The sequence below is a fragment of the Elephas maximus genome, chromosome 12 (genome assembly GCF_024166365.1).
Source record: "Elephas maximus indicus isolate mEleMax1 chromosome 12, mEleMax1 primary haplotype, whole genome shotgun sequence".
NCBI classification, from domain to species: domain Eukaryota; kingdom Metazoa; phylum Chordata; class Mammalia; order Proboscidea; family Elephantidae; genus Elephas; species Elephas maximus.
Genome location: NC_064830.1, coordinates 101,457,933 through 101,485,547, shown reverse-complemented (window position 1 = coordinate 101,485,547; position 27,615 = coordinate 101,457,933). Strand labels below are relative to the sequence as shown.

The following is a 27,615-nucleotide window of genomic DNA, read 5'->3' as shown; positions in this document are numbered from 1 at the left end:
TTGCTTTGCTTGAGCCCATTGTTGCAGCCACTGTGTCAGTCCATCTCGTTGAGGGTCTTCCTCTTTTATGCTGACCCTCTACTTTACCAAGCATGATGTCCTTCTCCACAGACTGATCCTTCCTGGCAACATGTCCAAGGTATGTAAGATGCAGTGTCGCCATCCGTGCTTCTAAGGAGCATTCTGGTTGCACTTCCTCCAAGACAGATTTGTTCATTCTTTTGGCAGTCCATGGTATATTCAATATTCTTCACCAACACCACAATTCAAAGGCGTCAACTCTTCTTCGGCCTTCCGTGTTCATTGTCCAGCTTTCACATGCATATGATGCGACTGAAAATACCATGGCTTGGATCAGGTGCACCTTAGTCTTCAGGGTGACATCTTTGCTTTTCAACACTTTAAAGAGGTCCTTTGAGGCAGATGTGCCCAATGTAATGCGTCTTTTGATTTCTTGATATGCTGCTTATGGCGTGGGAAAATTGGCACTGATTGAGGGTAATGGTTGCACAGCCAATTAATGTAATTAATGTCAGTAAGTTGTATACCTGTAAAAAGTTGTACAGGCATAAATAATAAAAACACTGACCCTGTCAAGTGTTGGTAGGGATATAGGGAAACTAGAACTCCTATTCACTGCTGACTCACTTTTTCTAAGTCAACAGGAAATGAGTTGCCCAACTACTAAGCAGTTCCCATGGGTTCTTAGGTTACTTTCAACATGTCTTACTTCCTGAATTTAATTTTCTTTGGAAAACAGTTGGCAGTGTGTTACAATGTAAATGAAAGCATATGTCCACACAGAGACTTGGACACAAATGTTCACAGCGGCTTTGTCTTCAAGCCCAAAGCTGGAAACATTCCAAACGTCTATCAGCTGGTGGGTGGATAAACAAACCGTGGTATATTCATTTAATGGAATACTGCTCAGCAATAAAAAGGTCTGAACTATTGACACATACCGTAACATGGGTGGATCTCAAAATACACTGAGTGAAGTAGGAAGTTTTAAAAGGATTACATACTGCATGATTCTATTTACATAAAATTCTAGAAAATGTAAACTAATCTACTTGGGGAGAAACAGGGGATCAGAGGTTAAGGGAATCAGATGGGGGCTGGTGGGAGGAAGAGATTACCAAGGGGCACTAAGAAACTTTTGGGCCTGATGAATATGTTTACTACCTTGATTGAGGTGACGGTTTCACAGGTGTTATGGATTGAATTGTGTTCCCCCAAAAAATGTGTCAACTTGGCTAGTCCATGATTCCCAGTATTGTGTGATTATTCACCATTTTGTCATCTAATGTGATTTTCCTACGTGTTGTAGATTCTATCTCTATGATGCCAATGAGGTGAGGTTAGTTGCAACTTTTTTAATGAGGCAGGACTCAACCTACAAGATTAGTGTCTTAAGTTAATCTCCTTTGAGATATAAAAGAGAGACGTAAGCAGAGAGACAGGAGGACCTCATACCACCAAGAAACTAGTTCCAGGAGCAGAGCATGTCCTTTGGACCCGGGGTCCCTGTGCTGAAAAGCTCCTAGTCCAGGGGAAGATCAAAGACAAGGACCTTTCCCCAGAGCCGACAGAGAGAAAAAGCCTTCCCCTGGAGCTAGCACCCTGAATTTGGACTTTTAGCCTACTAGAATAAACTTCTGCTAGTTGAAGCCATCCATTTGTGGTATTTCTGTTATAGCAGCACTAGGTAACTAAGACAGCAGGTATGTACATATATCAAAGCTTATCAAATTGTATACTTTAAATGTATGCAATTTATTGTATGTCATGTATACCTCAGTAAAGTGGTTAACAAATTATTTTGACCTCACTTCCCTATCAGCTACCATCTTTCTTCTCTGTACCTCAGGGCAACAAAACTTCTTGAAAAAATTGTTCATACATTCTGCCTCCAATTGCTCTCCTACTTTTGCTTCTGCCCACTCCAATCAGGCTTCTGCCCCACTCTTTCGCCTAAACTGCTCTTGTCAAGACCAAATGACTACCACATTTCTAAATCCAGTGGCTTACTTTCAACTTCCTTGGCTGTTAGCAGTGGGTCCTTCCCTCCTTCTGTCTTCACTGGGCTCCCAGGGACCCACACTCTTGTTTCCTTCCTTGCTCACTTGTCCTTTCTCTCTCCTTTGTAGATTCTTCCCTAGGGCTAAGTCTTCTCTCCTCTGTTCTTCTCTATCCACACACACTCCATTTATGATCCTATCCAGTGGCAGAGGTTTACATTCTACACTCCTTATTTCATTAATTCTAGGACACACATTTTTTCCCCACATACGAGCGTCTCTGAAATTGGCATCAGTTTCACAATCAATGATATATCATTATTTAATGTGATTTTTAAAAATTTCTTAATGGTACATAAAATAATTATGTGCTTTACATCTTAGATTTGATTATACATATATGCCAATGACTTCCAAATTTATATCTCCAGCTCAACTCTCTCTCCTCAACTCCAGATTCATAGTTCTCTAACTGCTTACTCAGCATCTCTATTTGGATGGTTTTGTGGACTGAATTGTGTCCCCCCCCCCCACCAAAATATGTGTTAAAATCCTGACCCTTGTACCTGTAAACTGACCCTGTTTAGAAATAGGGGTTTTCTTTGTGATGTTAATGAGGCCAATTCAGAGTAGGGTGGATCCTGAATCTAATTACTTCTGAGTTACAGTAAGAGCAGAATAGACACAGAGACACACACAGGAGGGAGACAGATGTCAAGGAATGCCAAGGAACTTCCGGGGCTACTGACAAGGAAGGACCTCCTCCTAGAGCCACATCCTGAAGTCAGACTTCTAGCCCTCTAGACTGTGAGAAAATAAATTTCTGTCTCTTAAAGCCACCCACTTGTGGTACAGGTAGCCCCTGACTTACAATGTATTCGAGTTACAACCAACTGCACTTAACGACTGTCGTTTGTTTGTTTTTGTACATCTTATCATTAGTAATAGATACTATATACAATGGTGCAGTGTGTAATTTGCTGATGTTATCATTCTCAGGTGTTCCCTCACAGGTGTTCAGTGTTATGATTTATAAAGATACTGATAACAAAAGGCAATAATAGTGAAAACCAAAAAAAAAAAAAAAAATGAGGTATTCGACTTATGACAGAACTGACTTACAATAGAGTCATCGGAATGGAACCCCAACCTAAGTTGGGGCGACCTGTGTTTGTGTTAGAGCAGCATGAGGAAACTAAGATGGATGTCTAATAGATTTCTCAGACTCAAACTACCCAAAATGAAATTCTTAATCTTCACCCCTCAACTCAACTTGCTCCACCTGTGGCCTGCCCCGTCTCAGTTGATGGCCTCACCATTCCGCTGCTTGCTCAAGCCAAGCACCTTGGAGTCACCTTTGGCTCCTCTTTCACTCATACCCACATCCAGTCTATCAGGAAATCCTATTGGCCTTACCATTTCTCATCCCTTCCACTGCCACCACCCTGGCCTGAGACTGTTTTGCATACAGTGGCCAAAAAGATTCTGTTAAAACCTAAGGAAAATCATGTCACTCTCCCACTCAAAACCCTACTGTGGTTCCCCTCTTTTTCAGTGTCAAAGTCAGAAGTTTGCTGACCCTCAAAGCCCCACGTGTTCTGGGCTCTGTCACCTCTTGTTCGCTCTGCTCCAAGCACACTGGCCGTGTTTTTCTGTAAGTACGAGATACCAATGTTCACTGCAGCATCATTCACAATGGCCAAAGGTGAAAATAACCCAAGTGTCCATCAATGGATGAATGGATAAACAAAATGTGGAATATCTATACAATGGAATATTATTTGGCCATAAAGAAGAATGAAGTTTTGATAGACGCCATGACATGGATAAACCTTGAAAACATGATGCTGAGTGAAAGAAGCCAGATCAAAAGGGCAAATACTGTATGACTCCACTTATATGGCACATGTAGAATAGGCAAACGCAGAGACAGAAAGTAGATCAGAGGTTTTCAGGGGCTGGGAGGCTGGGGGAATGGGGAAGTATTGCTTAATAAGTCCAGTGTTTCTGTTTGGGGTGATGGAAACGTTTTGGACATGATGATAGAGATGGTTGCACAATAACGGTGAATGTAAGTAATGCCACTAAATTATATACTTATAAAGGGTTGAAGTGGCTAGTTTTATGTTATATGTATTTTACCACAATTTTTTAAAAAAGCAATGGAATAAAAATAAAGTGGAATAATTAAAACAAAAATAATTCGTAGGCTTGCACACTCGGTGTCAGCAGTGGGTGAATTTTGCCTGCAGGGCTCCTGTGTTCAAGATTTCTTGCCAAGAAGTTCTTGACCATTTTTCACTAAAAACCTGTCCTTGGAGTTTTTGCTATCCAACCAACAATGTGATTTATTTGATTAATTTATTGATTTTTGGCCAAAGGCAAAAAAAAAAATTATTTTATTTTTTTGTGAGAGCCCAAAACTGCTCAGGCATTTATGAAATGCTGCTTTTTTTTTTTTTTTTACTGGAGAGAAGAAACAAAATGCTCTAGGAAGCTGATTTTTTCATGAACGAGAAATGTGAGCAGCTCCAGCTCGGCTTACAGATGGGCTGGAGGCAGCATTTAATGGAGATCTAAGTGAGTTAATTAAGAAATCGCAATTAAACCCAGCATAATGACAGAGGGCGACATCTTTGCTGCAGTGCGCCCTGTTCTTGTCTGTCTGCCCTTCCAGGGGCACACGTGTTCCAGGGGCTTGCATTGGGCAGACATTCCCGGAGAATCAGGCCCCAAGGAAAACCATGCAATAAGACAAACTCCAACCAAGGGGTATTGCCATCCAAAAGCTATGGGGATCTCAGATAGCAGTGCCAGGTCCAAATCTAGATTGTTCTCCGACCTCAGGAGCCCCTCACACTCTTACCTGGACGTGGCTTGGCATAGACAGAAGATGAGGGCATTAAACCCCATCCCCAGTCTGACGTTTCCCAGCTGTCTGGCTTTGGGGACTTCATTTCTTAGAACATTAGTTTTCTTGTTAATTTATCCAATAATTTTATGGAGTGTTTACTATGGGCATTGGTGGTTCAGTGGTAGAATTCTCTCCTTTCTCACAGGAGACACGGGTTCAATTCCTGGCCAATGTACCTCACACACGGCTACTGCCCATCTGTCACAGGAGGTTTACGTGTTGCTAGGATGCTGAACAAGTTTCAGCAGAGCTTCCAGACTAAGATGCACTAGGAAGAAAGGCCTGGCTATGGGGACCTCCGATAGCAGTGCCAGGTCCAAATCTAGATTGTTCTCCTACCTCAGAGAATTTATTGGATGACTAACTATCTAACTAAATAGATGTTGTTAGTTGCCATTAAGTCTGTTCCTACTCATGGCGACCCCATGTGTGCAGAGTAGAGCGGCTCCACAGGGAAACCCTATAGGGCAGTTCTACTCTGACCACAGGGTCGCTATGAGTTGGAACTGACTCTAAAGAAATGAGTTAGGTTTTGGTTTTACCTGTGAATCTGACCTTATTTGAAAATAGGGTCTTTGCGGATAGAATTAGTTGAATTAACATGAGGTCATTAGGGTGGGCCCAATCTAGTGTGACTGATGTCTTTATAAAAACAGAAGAAAGACACAGACAGACACATAGAGAGAAGACGGCCATGTGATGACGGAAGCAGAGATTGGAGTGATGCTGCCACAAACCGAGGAATGCCTGGAGCCACCAGAAGCTGGAAAGACAAGAAAGGATCTTCCCCTAAAGCCTTCAGAGAGAGACTGGCCCTGCCAACATTCTAAATTCAGACTTGTGGCCTCCACAACTGTGAGACAATAAATCTCTGTTGCTTGAAGTGACCTAGTTAGTGATAATTTCTTATAGGCACCCTAGGAAATGAATGCACACATAAAGACAAAAGCCAACCAAATGCTCAGGCCCTCATGAACTCATGGACTTTTGCCATCAATTCTACTGAGTAATTGAGAGCAAATCTCAAAGAGAAAAAGAAAAAAGACATTTATATGAATCCTGTAGGCTCTTGGATGGTTTTAAGGCTTTAGAGAGAAAGGAGGAGAGAAGTCATCTTTTCCTGCAACATTTGTGGAAGCAGTGCTGTAACTTAGGCCTTCCTTTGAGTGCCAGGACATATTCCCTCAGTGTAATGTGGTTTTTCTTAAAATCTATCTTGACACAGTTTTGAGGGTCTGACTTGAGGGTGGTCAGTTCCCTTTCTTGAGCAGCTGAATAAATCCACTGTCCACCCACTCCACTTAATGGGCTCTCAGGCTCCTGGGTCACTAACCACCTACCCTGATGGCCCCAGGGCCAGGTACTCAGGCCCCGTGCCTACAGAATTATTCAAAACAGCCAATCCCCAGGAATCCTGAGAAAGCTAGTTAATCTCAACTTGCTTGCCGTATAGAAGCCATCTCCTACAGTTCCAGATTGCTGTTACCTGTCCTGTGTGGCCCTGCCTCGTGGTGTGCTGTGTTCTTACCTGGGGAGCTGTGAGTATAATGTTCTTGTTAGCTATCGTCCAATAGGACTCACAGTGACTCCATGTATAATAGAAGGAAACGCTGCCCGGTCCTGTGCCATCCACACAGTAGTAGGTAGTTTGAGCCCATTGTTGCAGACACTGTGACAATCCATCTTGTTGAGGGTTTTCCTCTCCTTCGTTGACTCTTTGCTTTTCCAAGCATGATGTCCTTTTCCAGGGACAGGTCCCTCCTGATAAAACATCCAAGGTACGTAAGAGGAAGTCCTGCCATCCTCACTTCTAAGGAGCATTCTGGCTGTACTTCTTCCAGGACAGATTTGTTCATTTTTCTGGCAGTCCGTGGTTTATTCAGTATTCTTTGCCAACACCATAATTCTTCTTTGGTCTTCCTTTTCAATTGTTCAGCTTTTTCGAGCATATGAAGCTGTTGAAAACATCACGGCTTGGGCCACGTCCTCTTTCGTGACAGTCATTTCCAGGTCTGTGTGTCTTACTATATCTGATAACATAAATCATGGGTACATTTCAAATACTCAGAATGCTCTGGGAGTGTGAGGCTTGACTCCCCAAAAGGGACCTGGGTTTACCCAGAAGCCAGCTGGTCCATTACTCAAGCCAGGAGCTGCTGCTGTTGTTGTTAGGTGCTGTCGAGTTGATTCCAATTCATAGCAACTCTGTGTACAACAGAGCGAAACGCTGCCTGGTCCTGCACCATCCTCAGTCGTTGCTATGTCTGAGCCTATTTTTGTAGCCATTGCATCAATCCGTCTCCTTGAACATCTTCCTCCCTTTTCACTGACCCTCTGCTCTACCGAGCATGATGTCCTTCTCCAGAGACAGGTCCCTCCTGATAACATATTCAAGGTACTTAAGAAGAAGTCTCGTCATCTTCACTTCTAAGGAGCATTCTGGCTATACTTCTTCTAAGACAGATTTGTTTGTTCTTCTGGCAAACCCACTGCCATCGAGTCGATTCCAACTCATAGCGACCCTATAGGACAGGGTAGAACTGCCCCATAAGGTTTCCAAGGCTGTAAATCTGGAAGCAAACTGCCCCATCTTTCTCCTGCGGGGCAGCTGGTGGGTTCGAACTGCCAACCTTTCAGTTAGAAGTGGGGTGCTTTAACCACTGCACCACCAGGGCTCCTTGTTTTTCTAGCAGTCGATGTTATATTCAATATTCATCGCCAACACCGTAATTCAAACACATCAATTCTTCGGTCTTCCAAATTCATTGTTCAGCTTTCACATGCATATGAGGTGATTGAAAATACCATGGCTTGGGTCAGGCACACCTTAGTCTTCAAAGTGACATATTTGCTTTTTAGCACTTTAAAGGGGTCTTCTGCAGCAAGCGCTACTGGGTGCAAAGTTCCAAACAGCTGGGCTGATTTTGGCCCATTAACATTCAGAACAGGGATCTAACAGAAAGCTGGAGGAAGAACAGAGAGAGAAGAGAGACTAAAACCCAGGAATCATTAGTGTTCCTCACAAGTGGGGCCCTAGGCCCTGTGGGTGTGCTGCTCACAAAATAAATAAATAAATAAATAACATACACACACACAAAAAATTGCTGTCGAGTTGATTCATAGCAATGCTATAGAACAGAGTGGAACTTTTCGATAGGGCTTCCAAGGCTGTTACCTTTAGGCAGAGCTGCTAACCAAAAGGTCGATGGTTTGAATCCACCACCTACATCTTGGCAACTCTTTGGAGCAGTTCTACTCTATCCTATGGGATGTTTTTTGTTTTTTCTTTAAATTTTTAAGAAAGCAGACTATATCTTTCTCCTTTGGAAGAGCTGGTGGGTTTGAATTGCCAACCTTTTGGTTGGCAGCCAAGCACTTAACTACTGTGCCACTAGGGTTCCTTTCTGTAAAGATTCCAAAACCCCAAAAACCTGTTGTCTTCGAGTAGATTCCAGCTTAAAGCAACGCTATAGGTCAGAATAGAAACTGCCCCATAGGGTTTCCAAGGAGTGGCTGATGGAACTGCTGACCTTTTGGTTAGCAGCTGAGCTCTTAACCACTGCGCCACCAGGGCTCCGTAAAGATTACAGCCTAGAAAACCCTAGGAAGCAGTTCTACTCTGTCATACAGGGTTGCTGTGAGTAGAAACCAACTCGATGGCACATAACAACAAGAACAAATCTTCTTAGATCCTCTTGTGAACCTGAACTTTATGTGAGGCCACTGGCAGCTTATATCCAAAGAGATTTCCACAGTAGTGCATCCCATCTTCTACCCACCATGGGCTCCCTCCCACCTGCACGGCCGATGGACTCCACTTACGCCATCCATCACCTGCAGATGCTAAACTTGATGGGCATTTTCAGCCCCCATCTTAACCTTTCAGAGGCATTCAACACTGCCGGCCAGTGCTTCCTTCTCAAAACACATTCACCCCTCTCGTATGCAGCTGATGTTTGCTGGCCCACGGTACAAGCACTGGAGCCCGGCACCATATGTCTAAATTGGAAGTGAAGCTAAAGCACAGTTGTGCTCTCCTCCAGGAGACCCTGGGTGGCACGAACTCTGCTTTTAACCAAAGGCTTGTGGTTCGAATCCACTCGGAAGAAAGGCCTCGTGATCTACGTACTTCTGAAAGATCACAGCCATGGAAATCCCAATGCAGCACGGTTTTACTCTGACACACATGGAGTTCCCATCAGCTGGAATCTACTTGACGGCAACTGGTAGTTGGTGCTTGTCTTAGTTATCTAGTGCGGCTATAACAGAAATACCACAAGTGAATGGCTTTAACAAACAGAACTTTATTCTCTCACAGTCTAGGAGGCTAGAAGTCTGAATTCAGGGCACCAGCTCTAGGGGAAGGCTTTCTGTTTCTTTTGGCTCTGGGGGAAGGTCTTTGGGGCTTCTAGGGGCTTCTCGATGCAGGGACCCAGGATCCAAAGGACACGTTCTGCTCCCCATGCTACTTTCTTGGTGGTTATGAGGTTCTTCTCTTTGCTTGATTCTCTCTTTTATATCTCAAAAGAGATTGACTCAAGATACAACCTAATCCTGTAGGTTGTGTCCTGCGTCATTAACACAACTGCCTCTAATCCTGCCTCGTTAACATCATAGAGGTTAGAATTTACAACACACAGGATAATCACATCAGATCACAATACTGGGGATCATGGCCTAGCCAAGTCGACACACAGTTTGGGGGACACAAGTCAAACCATGACAGTGCTCTTCTCCAACCTTGACAAACATATTCTCAGCAACAAGCCCAAAGCTATGGCTTTTTTGTTTAGTTTTGTTTTAATTTTTGGAAGAGGAGTAGGAAGATCCTCCCCTAGAGACTTCAGAGAGAGCGTAGCCTTGCCACACCCTGAATTCAGCCTCCTAGCCTCCAGACCTGTAAGAGAATAAACTTCTGTTGTTTTAAGCCACCAGTTTGGGACACTTTGTTACAGCAGCCCTTAGAAACTCAAAAGAGTCCCTGCATGGTACAAATGGTAAGCACTGGACTAACTGAAAGGCTGGTGGTTCAAACTCACCCAGAGGAGCCTTGGAGGCAGACCTGGCGATCTGCTTCTGAAAGGTCCCGGCCTTGAGAACTCTATGAGCAGCTCTACTCTGCACACATGGGGTCGCCATGAGTCAGAATAGACCGCAGCTGTTGAAGGAAACACATCATAGGGCAGGTCAGCCCTTACAGACATGGGCTGTGTGCTTTCCGGGATCCGTTATCCCTTTGTTCTTTGTTCATTTAGTTCTGAAACCTGCAAGCTGCCTTTTCATTCAGCCCTAAGACATTTTATAGTTTTTTGAAAAAATTTTATTTATTATGTTATTGAGAATATATACAGCAGAACATACACCAATTCAACAGTTTCTACATGTACAAGTCAGTGACACTGAATTGAGTTGTGGAACTATTCTCACCCTTCTTTTCTGAGCTCCTCCCCCATTAACATAAACTCACTGCCCCCTAAGGTTCCTAGCTAATCTTTTGAGTTGCTGTTGTCAATTTGATCCCGTATAGCTAGATCTTGAAAGAGCACAATACTCAAGGCAGACATTCTTTACTAGTTAAGTTGAACCATTTTTGGTTTTAACAAGACTTCAGGGGATATTTTTGGTTTTAACAAGACTTCAGGGGATATTTTTGGTTTAAGGTTTAAAGATCATCTTAGGGCAGTAGTTTCAGGGGTTCATCCAGCCTCCATGGCACCAGAAAGTTGAGTCCATGAGAATCTGAAATTCTGTTCTGCCTTCTCCCCCTTTTGATCAGGATTCTTCTACAGAATCTTTGATCAAAATGTTCAGTAATGGTAGCTGGGCACCATTCAGTTCTTCTGGTCTCGTGGGAAAGAAGGCAGCTGTTCATGGAGGCAATTAGCCCCACATTCCATATCCCCCTCCTATTCCTGACCCTCCTTCTTCCTTTGTGGCTCTGGGCTAATAGAGACCAGTTGTAACTTGGATGGCTGCTTACAAACTTTTAAAGCCCCAGGAACTACTAAACGAACTAGGAGGTGGGACAGAAGCTCTAAACACATCATTAGGCCAATTAAGACAATTGATAGTTTTGTATTTGGTAGTAAACAGCTATAACTTTGCCTCATGAAGGAGCTGGTTCCAAGGCCCCATGTGTAAATTTATTTAACAAATTATTTCTGTGTCTCTGTGAGTGGGAAAGAAAATCCTCGTCTGGGAGAAGTGTCTTATTTATAAATAAACATACTCCAGTAACTCTAGATTTTCCCCTCCTGTCACAGTTCGGAGACCTCAGCTAGAAGCTGAAATTCAGATTTTTTTTTTAGGTTTTTTAACTTGTCAGTCAGGAGTTGCTTTCCTGTGGGCCTTGGTATTTCATTGCTGACATTTAAGAATCTTGGCTTTTAATGTTCTCTAATAGTTTTTTTTTTTTTAATAGTTTCCTGTAACAAAACGTTTGAAACAACCCAGGTGCTCATCAACAGATGAATGGATAAACCCAGTGTGGTCCATCCATACAATGAAATGTTATTCAGCAGTAAAAAGGAATGAAGTTCTGATAGATGCTGCAACATGACTGAACCTTGAAAACGTTATACTGAGTAAAAAAAAACAGACACCTAACGGACCACATCTACCACGGCCTCCACCAGACTGAGTCCAGTACAACTAGATGGTGCCCAGCTACCAACACTGACTGCTCCGACAAGGATCATAATAGAGGGTCCCAGACAGAGCTGGAGGAAAATGTAGAACAAAATTCTAACTCAAAAAGAAAGACCAGACTTGCTGGCCTGACAGAAATTGGAGAAACCTTGAGAGTATGGCCCCCAGACACCCTTTCAGCTCAGTAATGAGTTCACTCCTGAGGTTCACCATTCAACCAAAGATTGAACAGGCCCATGGAACAAAACAAGACTAAAGGGGGCACCAGCCCTGGGGCAGTGTCTGGAAGGCAGGAGGGGACAGGAAAGCTGGTAATAGGGAACCCAGGGTTGAGAAGGGAGACTGTTGACATGTCGTGGGGTTGTTACCAATGTCATACAAAAACTAACTGTTTAATGAGAAACTGGTTTGTTCTATAAACCTTTATCTAAAGTGCAATTAAAAAAAAAAAAAAGCCAGACGCAAAAGAATGAATTTTGTATGATGCCACTTAAATATAAAATATCTGGAATAGGCAAATGCATAGAAACCCGAGTTTATCATCAGTGGTTACCAGGGACTGGAGGGAGGAGGAAATGGGGAGTTATCGCTTAAGGGGTACTAAGTTTCTGTTTGGGGTGATGAAAACATTGGAAATGGATAGTGGTGAGGGTTATACAATAGACAAATATGACTAATGTAGTTTGTCATTGAATTGTACACTTGAAAATAGTGAAAATGGCAAATATGTATATTTTGCCACAATAAAAATTAAATTATATAAATAATGACCAAAAAAGGCTGCAAGGCTAATAACAGCAATAGTTGTATTATTACCTCCATGTAAAAAGCGGAAATTGAAGCTCAGAGTAGAAGATTTGCTCAAGTTCGCACAGGAGTTCATTCATTTGTTCCACAAATGTATTTGTTGAATACCTACAATGGGAGAGGGATGTGCTGGCCACTGGGTGTATCGGGTGAGCAGAACAGACCCTGAACCTACCCTCAAGGGTCTCATTGTCCAAGTGGGCAGAGAGTTGCTGTTTGAGCCGCCACAACTGGACACGTGCAGCTATGACTTCATTATAGGGGGGAGGAGGCACAGTGGTCTGACAGCCTGTGAAATGGGGATGACCTCGTCGGGAAGCCAGGGAAGGCTCCCTGGAAAAGGTGATGCCTGAGCAGGGGGGTAAAGGCTGAGTATGGGATAACTACGCAGAGAGGAAAGAGAGTAGCATTCCAGGCAAAGAATGCAGAGCATTTCAAGGGCCATGGCTGGAGGGCGGGGGACAAATTCAAGGGACTGAAAAGACAGCCAGAGGGGAGGATGGTGGGATGTGAGGCTGGAGAAGTCAGCAGAGGCCAGATCATGTAGGGACTTCAAGGTCATGGAAAGGACTTTTTTCTTTATCCTAACAACAAATGGTAACCAGTAAGGGGCTTGAACAATGAGAGGAAGGGGGAGGTAGGCACTTGGTTTTAAGAAGAACTAGCTGGCAAGGTTGGGGAGAGCCAAACTGGATGGAGGTTGACCAGTTAGGAGTCTGCTGCAGTTGTTTCCAAAAGAATGATGGTGGCTGGGCTAGGGTGGGGACAGGAGAGAAGATGAAATCAAGAGATGTTTAGGAAGTGACATCTATTGAGAGAGTACGAATTGCTCGTGATCTTAACTTGGAGCCCCTGGGTGGTGTAAACAGTTATGTGCTCGGCTGCCAACCAAAAGGTTGAAGGTTTGAGTCTACCCAGAGGCACCTCAGAAGAAAGGCCTGGCAACCCACTTCTGAAAAAATCAGCCATTGAAAACCCTATGGAGCACAGTTCTACTCTGACAAACATGGGGTTGCCATGAGTTGGAACTGACTCAACGGCAAGTGGTTTTTTGTGCTCTTAACTACCACGTTATACATTTTGGAGACAATCTCAGACGCAGTTCAAGAGGTTTGTCTCCAACAGGTGAGCTGTTGGAGACCTGGGACAGGCCCGTGGGGACTAGGAGATGGGCCAGGCCAGCATGGCCGGAGAGAAGCCACAAAGCTACACAATTGGGAGGGGATTTGTGTGTGAGCACTGGGTAGAGGAGGTCTTCGGAAGGAAGAGGTTGGTGGGAATTTGGAACAGGCGACTGACTGGGGACAGCATCCAAGCTCCAGTAAAGAAGTTTGGTCTGAGTGTCCAGGGTCACTGGAGGTAGCAAAGGCCAAATACATAGCTCCCTATCCCCAGGTTGCCAAGTTTCCTCACTGCAGATCGGTCCCAGAACCTGCTCTCTCTTGGCCAGACAAAGCCTCAGAATTGACTTTTTTTCCCTTTTTTATTTGTTGTACTTTATTTTATTTTTTATTGTACTTTAGATTAAGGTTTATAGAACAAACTAGTTTCTCATTAAACAGTACACATATTGTTTTATGACATTGTTAACAACCCCACAACATGTCAACACTCTCCCTTCTCAACCTTGGCTTCCCTATTACCAGCTTTCCTGTCCCCTCCTGCGTTCTAGTCCTTGCCCCAGGGTATGCCCCTTTAGTCTTGTTTTTTTTTTTTTTTATGGGTCCAATCTTTGGCTGAATGGTGAACCTCAGGAGTGACTTTATTGCCGAGCTGAAAGGGTGTCCGGGGGCCATACTCACAGGATTTCTCCAGCCTCTGCCAGACTGGCAAGTCTGGTCTTTCTTTCTGAGTTAGAATTTTGTTCTACATTTTTCTCCAGCTCTGTCTGGGACCCTCTTTTATGATCCCTGTCAGAGCAGTCAGTGGTGGTAGTCGGGCACCATCTAATTGTACTGGACTCAGTCTGGTGGAGGCTGTGGTAGATGTGGCCCGTTAATCCTTTGGATTAATCTTTCACTTGTATCTTTACTTTTCTTCATTCTTCCTTGCTCCCAAAGGGGTGAGACCAGTGGAGTGTCCTAGATGGCCGTTCACAGGCTTTTAAGACCCCAGATGCTACTCACCAAAGTAGAATGTAGAACATATCCTTTATAAACTATGTTATGCCAGTTGAGCTAGATGTTCCGGAGACCATGGTCCCTACAGCCCTCGGCCTAGCAATTCCATTCCTCAGAGGGTTTGGATGTGTCTATGGAGCTTGCATGACCTTGCTTTGTACAAAGTGTGCTGGCTTCCCCAGTGTTGTATACTGTCTTACCCTTCACCAAAGTTACCATTTATCTATTGTCTATTTAGTGTTTTTCCATCCCCACGCCTACCTCTTGTAACTATCAAAGATTCTTTTTGTGTATTTATTGTGGTTTAGGGGAAAGTTCACAGCTCAAGTTAATTTCTCATACAAAAATTCACACGCATATTGTTATGTGACCCTAGTTGCAATCTCTATAATATGACAGCACACTCCCCCTTTCCACCCTGGGCTTCCCGTGTCCATTCAACCAGCTCCTATCCCTTTCTGCCTTCTCACCTTGCCTCTGGATAGGAGTTGTCCATTTAACCTTGTATATCTACTTGAACTAAGAAGGACATTCCTCACGAGTATTATTTATGTTTTATAGTCCAGTCTAATCTTTGTCTGAAAGAGTTAGCTTTGGGAATGGTTTTAGTTCTGGGTTAGCAGAGAGTCCCAGAGCCATGTCTCCTGGGGTTCCTCTAGTCTCAGTCAGACCATTAAGCCTGGTCTGCACCCTACTTTTCTCCTGCTCCATCAGGGACTCTCTGTAGTGTTCCCTGTCAGGGTAGTCACTGATGATAGCCAGGCACCATCTAGTTCTTCTGGTCTCAGGCTGATGGAGTCTCTGGTTTGTGTGGCCCTTTTGACTCTTGGGCTAATATTTTCCTTGTGTCTTTGGTGTTCTTCATACTACTTTGCTCCAGATGGGTTGAGACCAATTTATGCATCTTAGATGGCCACTCGCAAAGTTTTAAGGCCCCAGACGTCACTCACCAAAGTGGGATGCAGAATATTTTCTTAATAAACTTTGTTACGCCAATTGACCTAGACGTTCCTGAAACCATGATCCCCAGACCCTCACCCCTGATGCTCTGTTCCTCGAAGTATTTGGTTGTGTCCAGGAAACTTCTTAGCTTTTGGTTTAGTACAGTTGTGCTGACCTCCCCTGTATTCTGTGTTGTCCTTCCCTTCATGTGTATTCTCCTCCCCCTCCCTCCCTACCCCTGTAACCATCAAAGAATGTCTTCTGTGTTTAAAACCTTTTCTTGAGTTCTTATAATAATGGTCTCATACAATATTTGTCCTTTTGCGACTAATTTCACTCAGCATAATGCCTTCCAGATTCATCCATATTGTGAAATGTTTCTCGGCTTCCTCATTGTTCTTTATTGTTGCCTAGTATTGCATTGTGTGCACATACCATAATTTGTTTATCCACTCATCTGTTGCTGGGCAAGTAGGTTGTTTACATCTTTTTGCTATTGTAAACAGTGCTGCAATGAACATGGGTGTGCATATATCTATTCATGTGATGCCTCTAACTTATCTTGATGGATGGTGTGGCACTTCTATTTCTAGCTTTTTCAGGAAGCGCCAAACTGATTTCCAAAGTGGTTGTACCATTTTACATTCCCACCAGGAGGGTATAAGTGTTCCCGTCTCTCCACAACCTCTCCAACATTTATTATTTTGTGTATTTTGGATTAATGCTAGCCTCGTTGGGATGAGATGGTATCTCATTGTAGTTTTGATTTGCATTTCTCTAATGGCTAAAGATCATGAGCATTTCCTCATGTATCTGTTAGGTACCTGAATGTCTTCTTTGGTGAAGTGCTTATTCATATCTTTTGCCCACTTTTTAATTGGGTTATTTGTCTCTTTGTTGTTGAGGTTTTGCAGTATCTTATAGATTTTAGAGATTAGACTCTGACCGGATCTGTCATAGCCAAAAATCTTTTCCCAGTCTGTAGGTTGTCTTTTTACTCTTTTGGCGAAGTCTTTTGATGAGCATAAGTGTTTGATTTTTAGGAGCTCCTAGTTCTCTAGTTTCTCTTCTGGTGCTTGGGAATTGTTAGTTACATTTTATTGTTTATGGCATATATTAGGGCTCCTAGTGTTGTTCCTGTTTTTTTCTTCTATGATCTTTATTGTTTTAGATTTTATATTTAGGTCTTTGGTCCATTTTGAGTTAGTTTTTGTACATGGTATGAGGTATAGGTCTTGTTTCATTTATTTATTTTGCAGATGGATATCCAGTTATGCCAGCACCATTTGTTAAAGAGATGGTCTTTTCCCCAACTAATGGACTTTGAGCCTTTGTCAAATATCAGCTTCTCATAGGTGGATGAATTTACATCTAGATTCTCAATTCTGTTCCACTGGTCTATGTATCTGTTGTTGTACCAGTACCAGGCTGTTTTCACTACTCTGGCGGTATAATAGGTTCTAAAATCAGGTAGTGTGAGGCCTCCCACCTTGTTCTTCTTTTTCAGTAATGCTTTACTCAGGTCACCTCCCTGATCCAAGGTAAAGAGAGTTTCCCTGGGGTGTGGCCTGCACCATCGTTTATCTCTATAGATAAAAGGAAAGTAAAGCAAGAGAGAGTTAGGGACTTCATACCACTAAGTAAGCAGCACCAGAAGCAGAGCACATCTTTTGGACCCAGGGTCCCGGTGCCTGAGAAGCTCCTCAACCATGGAAAGATTGAGGACAAGAACCTTCTTCCAGAGCCGACAGAGAGAGAAAGACTTCCCGTGGAGCTGACGCCTTGAATTTAGACTTTAGCCTACTTTACTGTGAGGAAATAAATTTCTCTTTGTTAAAGCCATCAACTTGTGGTATTTCTGTTATGGCAGCACTAGATGACTAAGACAATGAGCTTCTTGGATAGATATCTTTGTGTCTTTCACGATATCAGGGAAGTATTCTGCCAGCAAATCTTCAACAATTCTATCTGTATTTTCTGTTATCCCCACCTGTTCTGGTAGGTAACTCCTAGGTTATTCCTCTTTCTTCATTTTTTTGAATTATTTTATCTGATTTTTCCTCAAATAAATTGGTTCAAGTGCTTTATCTTCAATCTCACTAATTCTGACTTCTGTTCCTTCAGTTCTCCTATGACATTCCATTGAGTTGTCTAATTCTGAAATTTTATTGTTAATCTTTTCAATTTCTATATTGCTGTCTCTCTATGGATTCTTGTAGCCTGTTAAATTTGTCATTATGTCCTTGTATAACCTTCTTAAGTTCCTCTGTTGCTTTGTCAGTGTGTTCTTTGGCCCGGTCTGCATTTTGCCCGATCTCCTTCCTGATCTCTTAAAGAGCTCTGTATATTAATCTTTTGAATTCTACCTCCAGTAATTCTAAGACCTTCTCTTCTTCTGGGAGGTTTTTGATTCTTTGTTTTGGTCACTTGCTGAAGCCATCATAGTCTGCCTCTTTATGTGATTCGATATTGACCGTTGTCTCCAAGCCATCAATGAGTTATTATATTTATTTTACATGTGCTTACTGTGTCCTAGCTTCTTGTTTTGTTTTGTTTTAATATACCCAAATAGGCTGGTTGTGTGAGTTACTTTGATTATTTGTGTCTTTGAAGCTCTCATGTCCTGTCACCAGGTGGTTAGAGCTGCTACTAGATACGTGAGCCCAGGATTCCGTTTACTTTTCTTGGATGGATTCAGCTCAGATGTCCAGGTCATCGGTCACCAAGTATGTGGTGCAGGCTCTCACCTACAGTCCTAGGCAGGCAGGGCTAAGTAGGGGTGATTGGAGTAGGTGCAGGTGTCCGGCTGCAGTAGGGGGTTATGTGCTGAGCAAGATAGGGGGCAGAAAGTTGCCCCTGAGTGCCTGGGTGGAAGGCATGTCCCTGTTCTCTAGAGCTCACAGGTGGGTGGGTTTTGCAGCCAGATTTTGGGTACCCAATGCTCTTGGCTGTAAGGACTGGGAGGCGCCACTTATTCTGGGACCATTGTTGTGGGTGGCTAGGTGGAGTAGGTGGAGCCACCAGTCTCATGCCCCTGATGTGTGTAGGTAAGGGCCCTACTTAATGGGCAGGGTGGTGTCAAATGGCAGGAATCTGCCACTTCCTCTTAGCTGTGGCACTTGAAAATAGGCTTCAGGTGTATACCCTGTTGTACTATACTAATGAGGGCCTACACTTTTGAAATGGGCCCACACAGGTCTAGGCAGGGATGAAAGGCATTCAAAGTTCGTAGACCCCTTATGCCTATTCTAGGCCAAGGGGCTGTGCCTGCGCTGAGGTCCTGGCTTAGGAGAGCTGGCAGATAATTTTTTCTTGTCTGTTATTTGTTAATTCATTCCCTCTCCAAAGCTGGGAGAATGGCTCAGGACACACAACGGGTCCCACTTCCAGCCCAGGGGGTGCAGCAATCAATCACTGAAGCCCGCCCAGGACCAGAGCAGAGTGGGGAGGGGGTGGGAGAATGGGAGAGGGGTACTTCCCAGCAGGGAAAGGGTTTTTCTGATCCCACACGGTAGGTTAGACACTGGCACTTAACTTTCACAGATCTAGCACCACTTTCCCCTGGTTCCACAGGCTTATGCTGACTCTCCGCCTCTTGGTTTCTCCCGATGTGGAAAATGTGTCCTGAGCACTACTGCTTGTCTCAGCCCGTGCTTGCTGGCCAATCCAGCCTACAGGGTGCTGGCCAGGTCAGGTCTGGCAAATCCTCGCTACTTCTGAACTGTCTCTCCCTCCCCCTGCTGCTCAATCCAACTCCTGAGCTTTTTCTTTGATGTTCAGGACTCCTAGATTGTCATATATAATCGATTTACTTGTTTTTCAGGTCTTCCTTGTAAGAGGGACCACAGGAAGCATGAGTACTTCACCATCTCGGCCCCGCCTCCTAAATTGTTCTTAACGCAACACACCAGGAAGGCCCTACCAATCGATTGGAACAGATACATGAGATAAAATCCTCTTGCAGTCCCAGCATAGGGAGAGAAATCAACAGGGGACTCTGAAACCTCTCCAGATGTTTACAGAGCACTGCACTTGATCCTCTAAAGAACACTGGAAAGTTGACAGAATGGGCATTTGTATTGTTCTTAATTTCTAGAGAGGCCCTGGTGGCGCAGAGGGGCTCTGGTGGCGCAGAGGGGCCCTGGCGGCTCAGAGGGGCACTGGCGGTGCAGAGGGGCCCTGGCAGTGCAGTGCTTAAGTGTTTGGCTGCTAACCAAAATGTCAGGAGTTCAAATCCACCAGCTGCTCCTTGGAAACCCTATGGGACAGTTCTCTCTGTCCTGTGGGGTCATCATGAGTCAGAATTGACTTGACAGGCAATGGATTTGTTTTTATTTCTAGAAGAGGAAACTGAGGCCCAGCATCACACAATTAACAAAGAACAGAAAAAAAAAAAAAAAACCATTGTTGTCAAGTTGATTCGGATTCAAAGAAACCCTATAGGAAAAAGTAGGACTGCCCCATAGGGTTTCCAAGGCTGTAAATCTGTATGGAATCAAACTGCCACATCTTTCTCCAGTGGAACCATTGGTGGTTTTGGACTGCTGACCTTTCATTTAGCAGCTGAGTGCTTAACCACTGCACCACCAGGGCTCCTTCAAGTAAAGAACAGAGCTGGCCTCTGACTAAGGTCTTCAGCTTCCAAGTCTTTCACCCGAGCAGCCACAAATTAGTAGCTAAAATAATGAAGACTAAGGTCCCTGAATATTTAAGGTCCCTGAGTGGCACAAATGGTTTGTGCAAGAGTGCTAACCTAGGTGCCTTGTTGCTTGAGATGACACGCTTATTAGGTCTCTGTGTTGTCTTCATTTTCTCGCAGAAAACATCATGAAAATCTAAAGTCTCTGGGTTTAATCCATGTGCTATTTTCATTTAAAACGGACAGATTTTATTTCTGCAGGAATTGTAAACACTCCCGTGGAAAGAAAGGGCTTCGGCTAGTTTCTATGGCAACTTAATGTCAGAAACCTAATTCAGAACTCTCGAAATTTATTTTCAGAAACTGCTTTTTAAGGGCCAGGCAAGTAGATGCTGGTCTGGAATAGTGTTTTCAAGTTCTTTTTGCTATATTGATTTATTTGTTCGTCAAATAATTACCGAGCAACTCACTCGAGGTCAGGCACTGTGCAAGGTGTTGAGTTGCAGAAGAAAGGCCTGGCGATCTAATTCTGAAAAACAAGCTGTTAAAATGCCTGTGGAGCACAGTTCTGCTCTGACACACACGGGGGTGCCAGGAGTCAGAATCGACTCAAGTGCCTGTGGAGCACAGCTCTACTCTGACACACACGGGGGTGCCGGGGGTCAGAATCGACTCAAGTGCCTGTGGAGCACAGTTCTACTCTGACACACACGGGGGTGCCGGGGGTCAGAATCGACTCAAGTGCCTGTGGAGCACAGTTCTACTCTGACACACACGGGGGTGCCGGGGGTCAGAATCAACTCAAGTGCCTGTGGAGCACGGTTCTGCTCTGACACACACGGGGGTGCCGGGAGTCAGAATCGACTCAAGTGCCTGTGGAGCACGGTTCTGCTCTGACACACACGGGGGTGCCGGGGGTCAGAATCGACTCAAGTGCCTGTGGAGCACGGTTCTGCTCTGACACACACGGGGGTGCCGGGAGTCAGAATCGACTCAAGTGCGAGTGACCCTGACAAGACAGAAATGACATCGGCTTGAGGTTCAGTGATTTAGGAAATGTTGCAGGTGTTCCAAAAGAGAACCTTTTTGTTGATGGACTAGGAAGAGTACAATGCTGGGCTCGGGCTGGTGGTGTTTTAGTTGTTGTCGAGTCGGTTCCAGCTCATAGTGACCTTATATGTAACAGAATAAAACATCGCCCTGCGTCATCTTCATGATCCTTGACACCTGTGAGCCCATTGTTTCCACTGCTGTGTCAATCCATCCCATCGAGGGTTTCCCTTGTCTTTGCTGACCTTTTCCTTGACCAAACATCATGCCCTTTTCTGGCAATTGGTCTTTTCTGATGACGTGTCCAAAGTAAGCAAGGTGAAGTCTCGCCATCGTCGTTTCTAAGCAGTATTCTGGTTGTTTTTCTTCTAAGACTGATTTGTTTGCTCATTTGGCACCGTCCACGGTATATTCAGTATTCTTTGCCAACACCACAGTTCAGATGCATCAGTTCTTCATCTGTGTTCTTTTTTCATTATCCCACTTTGGCATGCATATAAGGGGACTGAAAAGATGACCACTCAGATTGTATTCCCCAGAGAAGAGCCCGAGGTCCCTCTCTAGATCTCTTACGTTGTCTACTTCTAAGCCACTGTAGGAGCCCTGGTGGTGCAAAGATTAAGCATTCGGCTGCTAACCAAAAGATCAGAACCCTGGTGGCTCAGTGGTTAAGAGCTCGGCTGCTATCTACAAGGTCAGCCTCTTGAATCCACCAGTCGCTCCTTGGAAACCGTATGGAGCAGTTCTGCTCTGCCCTATAGGATCGCTATGAGTCGAAATCGACTCAGTGGCAACGGGTTTTTGAGTAAGCCACTGTGTGTTTCTGATTGCAACATGGGATCTGTGCTCGTACTTTTAAAAAACTTGAGGTCTCAAGTCCTGGCCGTACAATGTTTTTTCCTGCAAATTTCAGCTTTGGGGTTGGGAATAGTGGGTCGCTTTCCTCCTTTTGCATTTTTTAGTGTGTGGCATTCAAGAGACAGCCAGGAAATGCCAAAGTCACACCTTTCTAGGAAAATCACCTCAACGGTCACATTTCTTTTGCCCGACAAGTGCTGTGTATCCACCTAGTGACAAAGACTTGGAGTCTATGTCATTTCTGGATTGAGGTCAGCCTCACATGTCCACAGTTTCAGAGGCTGAAGACAGACCTGGCTCAAGCGGCAGCCACAAACACCTGGGGGCCCTTTGCAGTTTACGGAGCACCCCCATATGTGTCGATCTTAGCCACTGCTGTCTCTTTACTGGGCCGTTAGTATCTTCCCCACGCTTCGCCAACAGCGTTCATTTGCAGAATTGAAACCTTAGTTAAGGTTTATTGAGTTTTTTTTTAATTGGCTGTTCCCACCCACATTCCCTCAAGATATAAATAGAATTAAAAAAAGAGGTTTAGTTAGTAAGATAAGACATTCGAGCTATGTCCACTTGATCCTTGAAAAGGAAATCTAAGAGGCTGTTACTATCGCTTTTCCAATCCTATATAAGGTAGGTCAGCAATGCAGCACAACCACCTGTTTTTTAAAATTTTTATTTATTTTTTGCTTCTTTACTTCTTTTTCCTGATTTTTCTTGGGGGAAAATCTAAAAAGGTAAGTAGCTGGTGGGCCTCCCAGACCCCAGGCTCTTCTTCCCTACATGCATTCGCTCTAGGTTTGTACGTGCTGTGCTCAGATTTCTCTTTTCCCATGGAGATGACACCCAGAAGGATTTTGATCTCTGGTAGCTTGGCTTTTTATTCACTGGATTCCCATCCTTCAGGGCAGATAGAAGGTAGCATCTCTTCCCCAGAAGTTCTGCAAGCAGCCCGAGCTGTACGCTTTCCCGTGTAGAATTTGCAACGCTGCATTTGTCTGGCTGGTGTATGAAAATGTAATTGCATTTGTCACATGGTTTAATTCTGAATGGTTTGTAGATGACTGTGTAAGTGACTGACGATATAAAGGTGATTTTCTTATCAGAAAACTCCATTGCATAGTTATTTAGGTTATATTTTTTATTTCTGCTTTGGAGTGTATTCAAGAGAGGGTACTGGGATCTTTTCTGTATTTGGCTTTTAATTTGTGTATTCTATCCTATCACTTAATACAACACCGCACATGCTGCTTTTTAAAAATTCTGGACAAATAAGTAAGTGGTTTCTGTGGGCCCCAGGAGGGTGTGTTCCCCTGGATGTGGACGCCCACACTTGCCATTGACCCCATCCCATTTATTGGGTGAACAGGTGGACAATGAGCATCACGGACGTTCTCAGCGCTGACGACATTGCAGCAGCCCTGCAGGAGTGCCAAGGTAAAGGGAGACGTGAGCCAGAGAGGCAGGTGTGGACTCTTCACCTGTTCATACCTTTGGTGAAGCAACAGAAATGAAAATGTGAACTTTGCTGAAAATCCACAAAATTAGAGAATAACACTGTTATTAACTAGATGACTAATATTATGAGGACACGAGACCAATGTGATTACATTTCTGTAATCGTTGCCATCGAGTCAATTCTGACTCATAGCAACCCTATGGGACAGAGGAGAACTGTCCCCCAAGGTTTCCAAAGCTGTAATCTTTACTGAAGCAGACTGCTGACCTTTTGGTTAGCAGCCACCAGGGCTCCTTTGTAAGGCTAGAGAACCTTACTAGAAGTGACAAAAGACATCAGTGAATGTCATTTTGCCTGGTTGAATCCAGTAATTGCGTTTTTTGGCCACCAGTCAGACCAATGATGTTGGAATCTTGGATGCACTGTGGGCAGGAGATGGGCCTGGAGGAGGGAGAACAAGAAATGGACAAATCAAGTGGAGCGGGGGCAGGGGATGCTGTCACAGAACCATTTGGTCTCAGTTGACTCAAAATCTTAGACCAGTGACAGCTCTTCTTTGTCCCTTAAAAAAAAAAAAATGAAATAGAGCGTTTCTGTAGCTCAGGGAAGGAAACCCTGGTGGTGTTGTGGTTAAGAGCTATGGCTGCTAACCAAAAGGTTGGCAGTTCAAATCTGCCAGGTGTTCCTTGGAAATCCTGTGGGGCAGTCCTACTCTGTCCTATAGGGTCACTATGAGTTGGAATTGACTTGATGGCAATGGATAGCTCAGGGATTCTGTGATAAGTATTTTTAATAGCCTGTGTTTTCAGCATCTTGGTCCAAAAACAGACTACAACCCAATGAGCTTCAGAATAACTCATTCTCTATTCTTCAGACCCAGATACTTTTGAACCCCAAAAATTCTTCCAGACATCAGGCCTCTCCAAGATGTCAGCCAGCCAGGTGAAGGATGTTTTCCGGTTCATAGACAATGACCAGAGTGGATACCTGGATGAAGAAGAGCTTAAGTGAGCCTGGTCCTTAGCCAGTCTGGTGTGTGGGTGGGGGGCAGTAGAGGCCAGCTTTCTTAGAATTTCTTCAACAGCCAGGCTTGATGCTGGTCACTCAGCAAAACCTCATTAAACCAAAGAACGTGAGTCCGTTGGCCACACATCTACCCACCTAAAGCACTAACCCGGAACCCTCCGTTTGAGGGGTTTTCATTGGCCAATGGACTTATCAAAAGCAAGCGAACAACTCTTAAAAACAAAATGCCCATCATTGTTTCCTACAATGAAAGTTTCTACCTCTGCTTGCTAACTTTTGCTTGCTAAGACCATGAATGATTATTGCAAACAGATGGTCTACTCAAAAAAAAGAAAGAGTACACACAGAAACGGATAGTTTTTCAGAAAATCCCCCTCAATCTTTGTCATCCTGTAGGTTTTTCCTCCAGAAGTTTGAGAGTGGTGCTAGAGAGCTGACTGAGTCAGAAACCAAGTCCTTAATGGCTGCGGCAGATAATGATGGAGACGGCAAAATTGGGGCTGAAGGTATGCTCACACCTGTACGTAGCACAAAGCACGGCTGGTCAGGGAGTGTCCACGGGGCTTGGGCTGTGAAATCAGACAGATGGGGATTAAAATCCCCGTTCTTAACCGTGCTGAGCCTCAGTCTTCTCATCTGTAAAATGGGACAAAGGTGATGCACGTAAAGACTGTGGCATGATGCCTGGAGATGTCTCACAGAAGCTAGTTTTTCTGGTTATAGTCTGTGAATTGAAAATGCCCCTCACCTGACTAAGGAACTAGCTGATCCTCTGGCCAGTTACTTGCAAGACACCCTGAGGGCCCTAGCAAATAATGCCAGGAATTACCACCACTGGGAATTGAGCCCGTCTGAATGAGAGAAGGATTAGCTTTCCCAAGTGTATGTCCTACCAAAGACTCTAAGGACCGGAGTAGGAAGGCCTCTTAGCTTTCAAGGGCTTAAACAAATAATTTTTATTGGATATTAGCCCACTGAGTGGACAATATCAGACAGAGAGCAAATAATTCAGCCACCACGTGTGGAGTCTCCTGTGTGCAGAGCTCTGTATTCAAATTTTAACACAATCGCACGGCTGTAGGATTATTTTCACTTGCTTTTGTCAAGTTGCTGACGTGTTTTCTAGCTACTTTGTGCATGCCAGCTCAGGAGAGCTTATGTGTGGTCCTTCTGGCAGTGCTAATTTGAAATTAAAAACTGCTACTTTAAAAGCTTATTTTAAAAACCTATTCAAAATTATGCCACTATAACTTACTAACTTACTAGGCAGGAGTTAATGCAGCTTCTGTAGGTAGAACTCAGAGAAATCTTTTAGGTAATGGAGATTGATTTACGCATAACCACGAAAGACTTCCAAAAAGGCGAAGTTTACCAATAAATATAAAGCCAATCTCTAATGTTCCATTTCCGTCTTTAGCATTCACACAAGATTAGTACAGTAAAACCTGTGAAAGCTGGAACCTGTGTAAGTCTGGAATCTGTCAGAGAATGAAAACTCAAATATTTTCCACTAATAAAGTGGTAAGACTGCACCCTGTCAAAGGTGGAAAACTTGAGAGACCCAGAAACACAAGGCAGTCCCATTGAGTTCCAGCTCTCACAGGTTTCACTGTATTTGAGTCCTCCTTTTCTGTCAGGTTTCCTGCCTCACACAGGCTCTGACTTTCACAGGTTTTGCTGTATAAACTTTTGGAGATAGGGTTAGGGTTCAATATTGTTCTTAAAAATGAGACAAGTCTGTTCAAAGTCTCAGCCTATTAAATGTTTCCTGAAAATGCAACACACAGCTACAGAAAAGGAAAAGAAAACCTCCCATCTCTGTTTTAAAATTAACCAGACAAAAAGGTAAACGTTCACAGATGGTGCTAGGCAATTATAATGAAGTCATTCATGATCAGAAACAAGTAGGCAGGTGGACAATTCTCGCCCAAGGGGCTTTACTGTAAAGCTGAAGACAGCTAGTGCAGAAAGATGGGACACTTTGATCACCTTGATCTACTGTCAGCGGCACCCACTTCTTCCTTTTGTGCTCTCTGAGGGCGCCGTGCCTATCATCTGGCAAGTAGCTTCATCTCCTTTCCTCTTCCTTATCACTGGTTGGCCACAGCAGGTCTTTAAAGCACTGAGCCTTCTTCACTGAGTGTTTTCACCTCTTCTGTTCTAGAATTCCAGGAAATGGTGCATTCTTAAAGGCCCCAGTCTATGGCCATAGACAGAGAAAAGAGAGAAAGGGACAGACAGACAGCTGGAAGACCTCCAAAGCCCCAAGAACAGAAACCATCCCCAAGCCCCTGCACCCTACCCGTAATCTATTTATTAATGTCCCCTGACAAGCTTCTGCAATTGGTTCGTTGTTTGTGTGAGGTACTGACAGCGTTGGAGACTATTTTGGTGGTGGGTATGCCCTGATGACTTCTGTAAGGCCCTCAGTAGACAATGCCTTTTAAAAACCATCCAATAAAGACACGTTTCTCATCATCCATGGCTGTGTGGGTGTGTTTTTTCTCAGCAAGGTTCAGGGATGAAAGCAATTTGAAAACCAAGGGCTTGTCGAAAGAAGTCTGGTCCTACCAAGCGCTGAGCAAGCCACGCTGGTGTTGGGCATCAGTGAACAGGGTGACCAGGTTTTTTTTAAAAAAAGGTTACAAATTAAATGGCATTGTCACCCTAAAATTTTCTCAGCAAATCATCTGCCTCTGAAATTAACATGAAGAGATTTTGGCCAGCGTAAAATCTGCTACTGGATGTTAGATTGTCATGAGAGAGATTTCAGTAAAAGCAAACGGTGTAAGGCAGAATTAAGTTCAAGCCTGTGTTGTTGCTGTTAGTTGCTGTTGACCCAGCTCCAACTCATGGCGCCCTTATGAATATCTGAATGCAGCGTTGTCCAGTTTTGCTCCATCTTCATAATCCCTGGTATGTTTCAGTCCATTTTTGTGGCCACTGTATGTTTTGAGTGCCTTCTAAACGAGGGGGCTCTTCTTGCAGCACCATACCAGACAATCTGTTGTGATCCATGACGTTTTCATTGGCTAATTTTTGGAAGCAGATCAGGTCTTCCTTCCTAGTCTTAGTCTGGAAGCTGTACTGAAATCTGTCCACCATGGGTGACCCTGCTGGTATTTGAAGTACCAATG

The 27,615-nt window shown here is 44.0% G+C and overlaps 1 protein-coding gene across 4 annotated transcripts; it reads left to right on the top strand.

Moving 5' to 3' along the window:
- Positions 1-51: 51 nt before the first annotated feature.
- On the top strand, positions 52-26,935 carry LOC126087200 (putative oncomodulin-2). Of its 4 annotated transcripts, none has more exons than XM_049904410.1 (7): positions 52-139; positions 3,577-3,675; positions 5,592-6,473; positions 23,363-23,430; positions 24,327-24,459; positions 24,875-24,984; positions 26,643-26,935. In XM_049904410.1, exons 4-7 carry the CDS (start codon positions 23,370-23,372, stop codon positions 26,666-26,668), a joined length of 330 nt encoding a protein of 109 aa, XP_049760367.1. In that variant the 5' UTR covers positions 52-139; positions 3,577-3,675; positions 5,592-6,473; positions 23,363-23,369; the 3' UTR covers positions 26,669-26,935. The 4 variants fall into 4 exon arrangements, with proteins under 4 accessions (XP_049760367.1, XP_049760365.1, XP_049760368.1 ...); XM_049904407.1 differs by lacking the exon at positions 5,592-6,473 and adding an exon at positions 6,872-6,945 and having other exon boundaries at positions 58-139; XM_049904408.1 differs by lacking the exon at positions 5,592-6,473.
- The last annotated feature ends 680 nt before the right edge of the window (positions 26,936-27,615 follow it).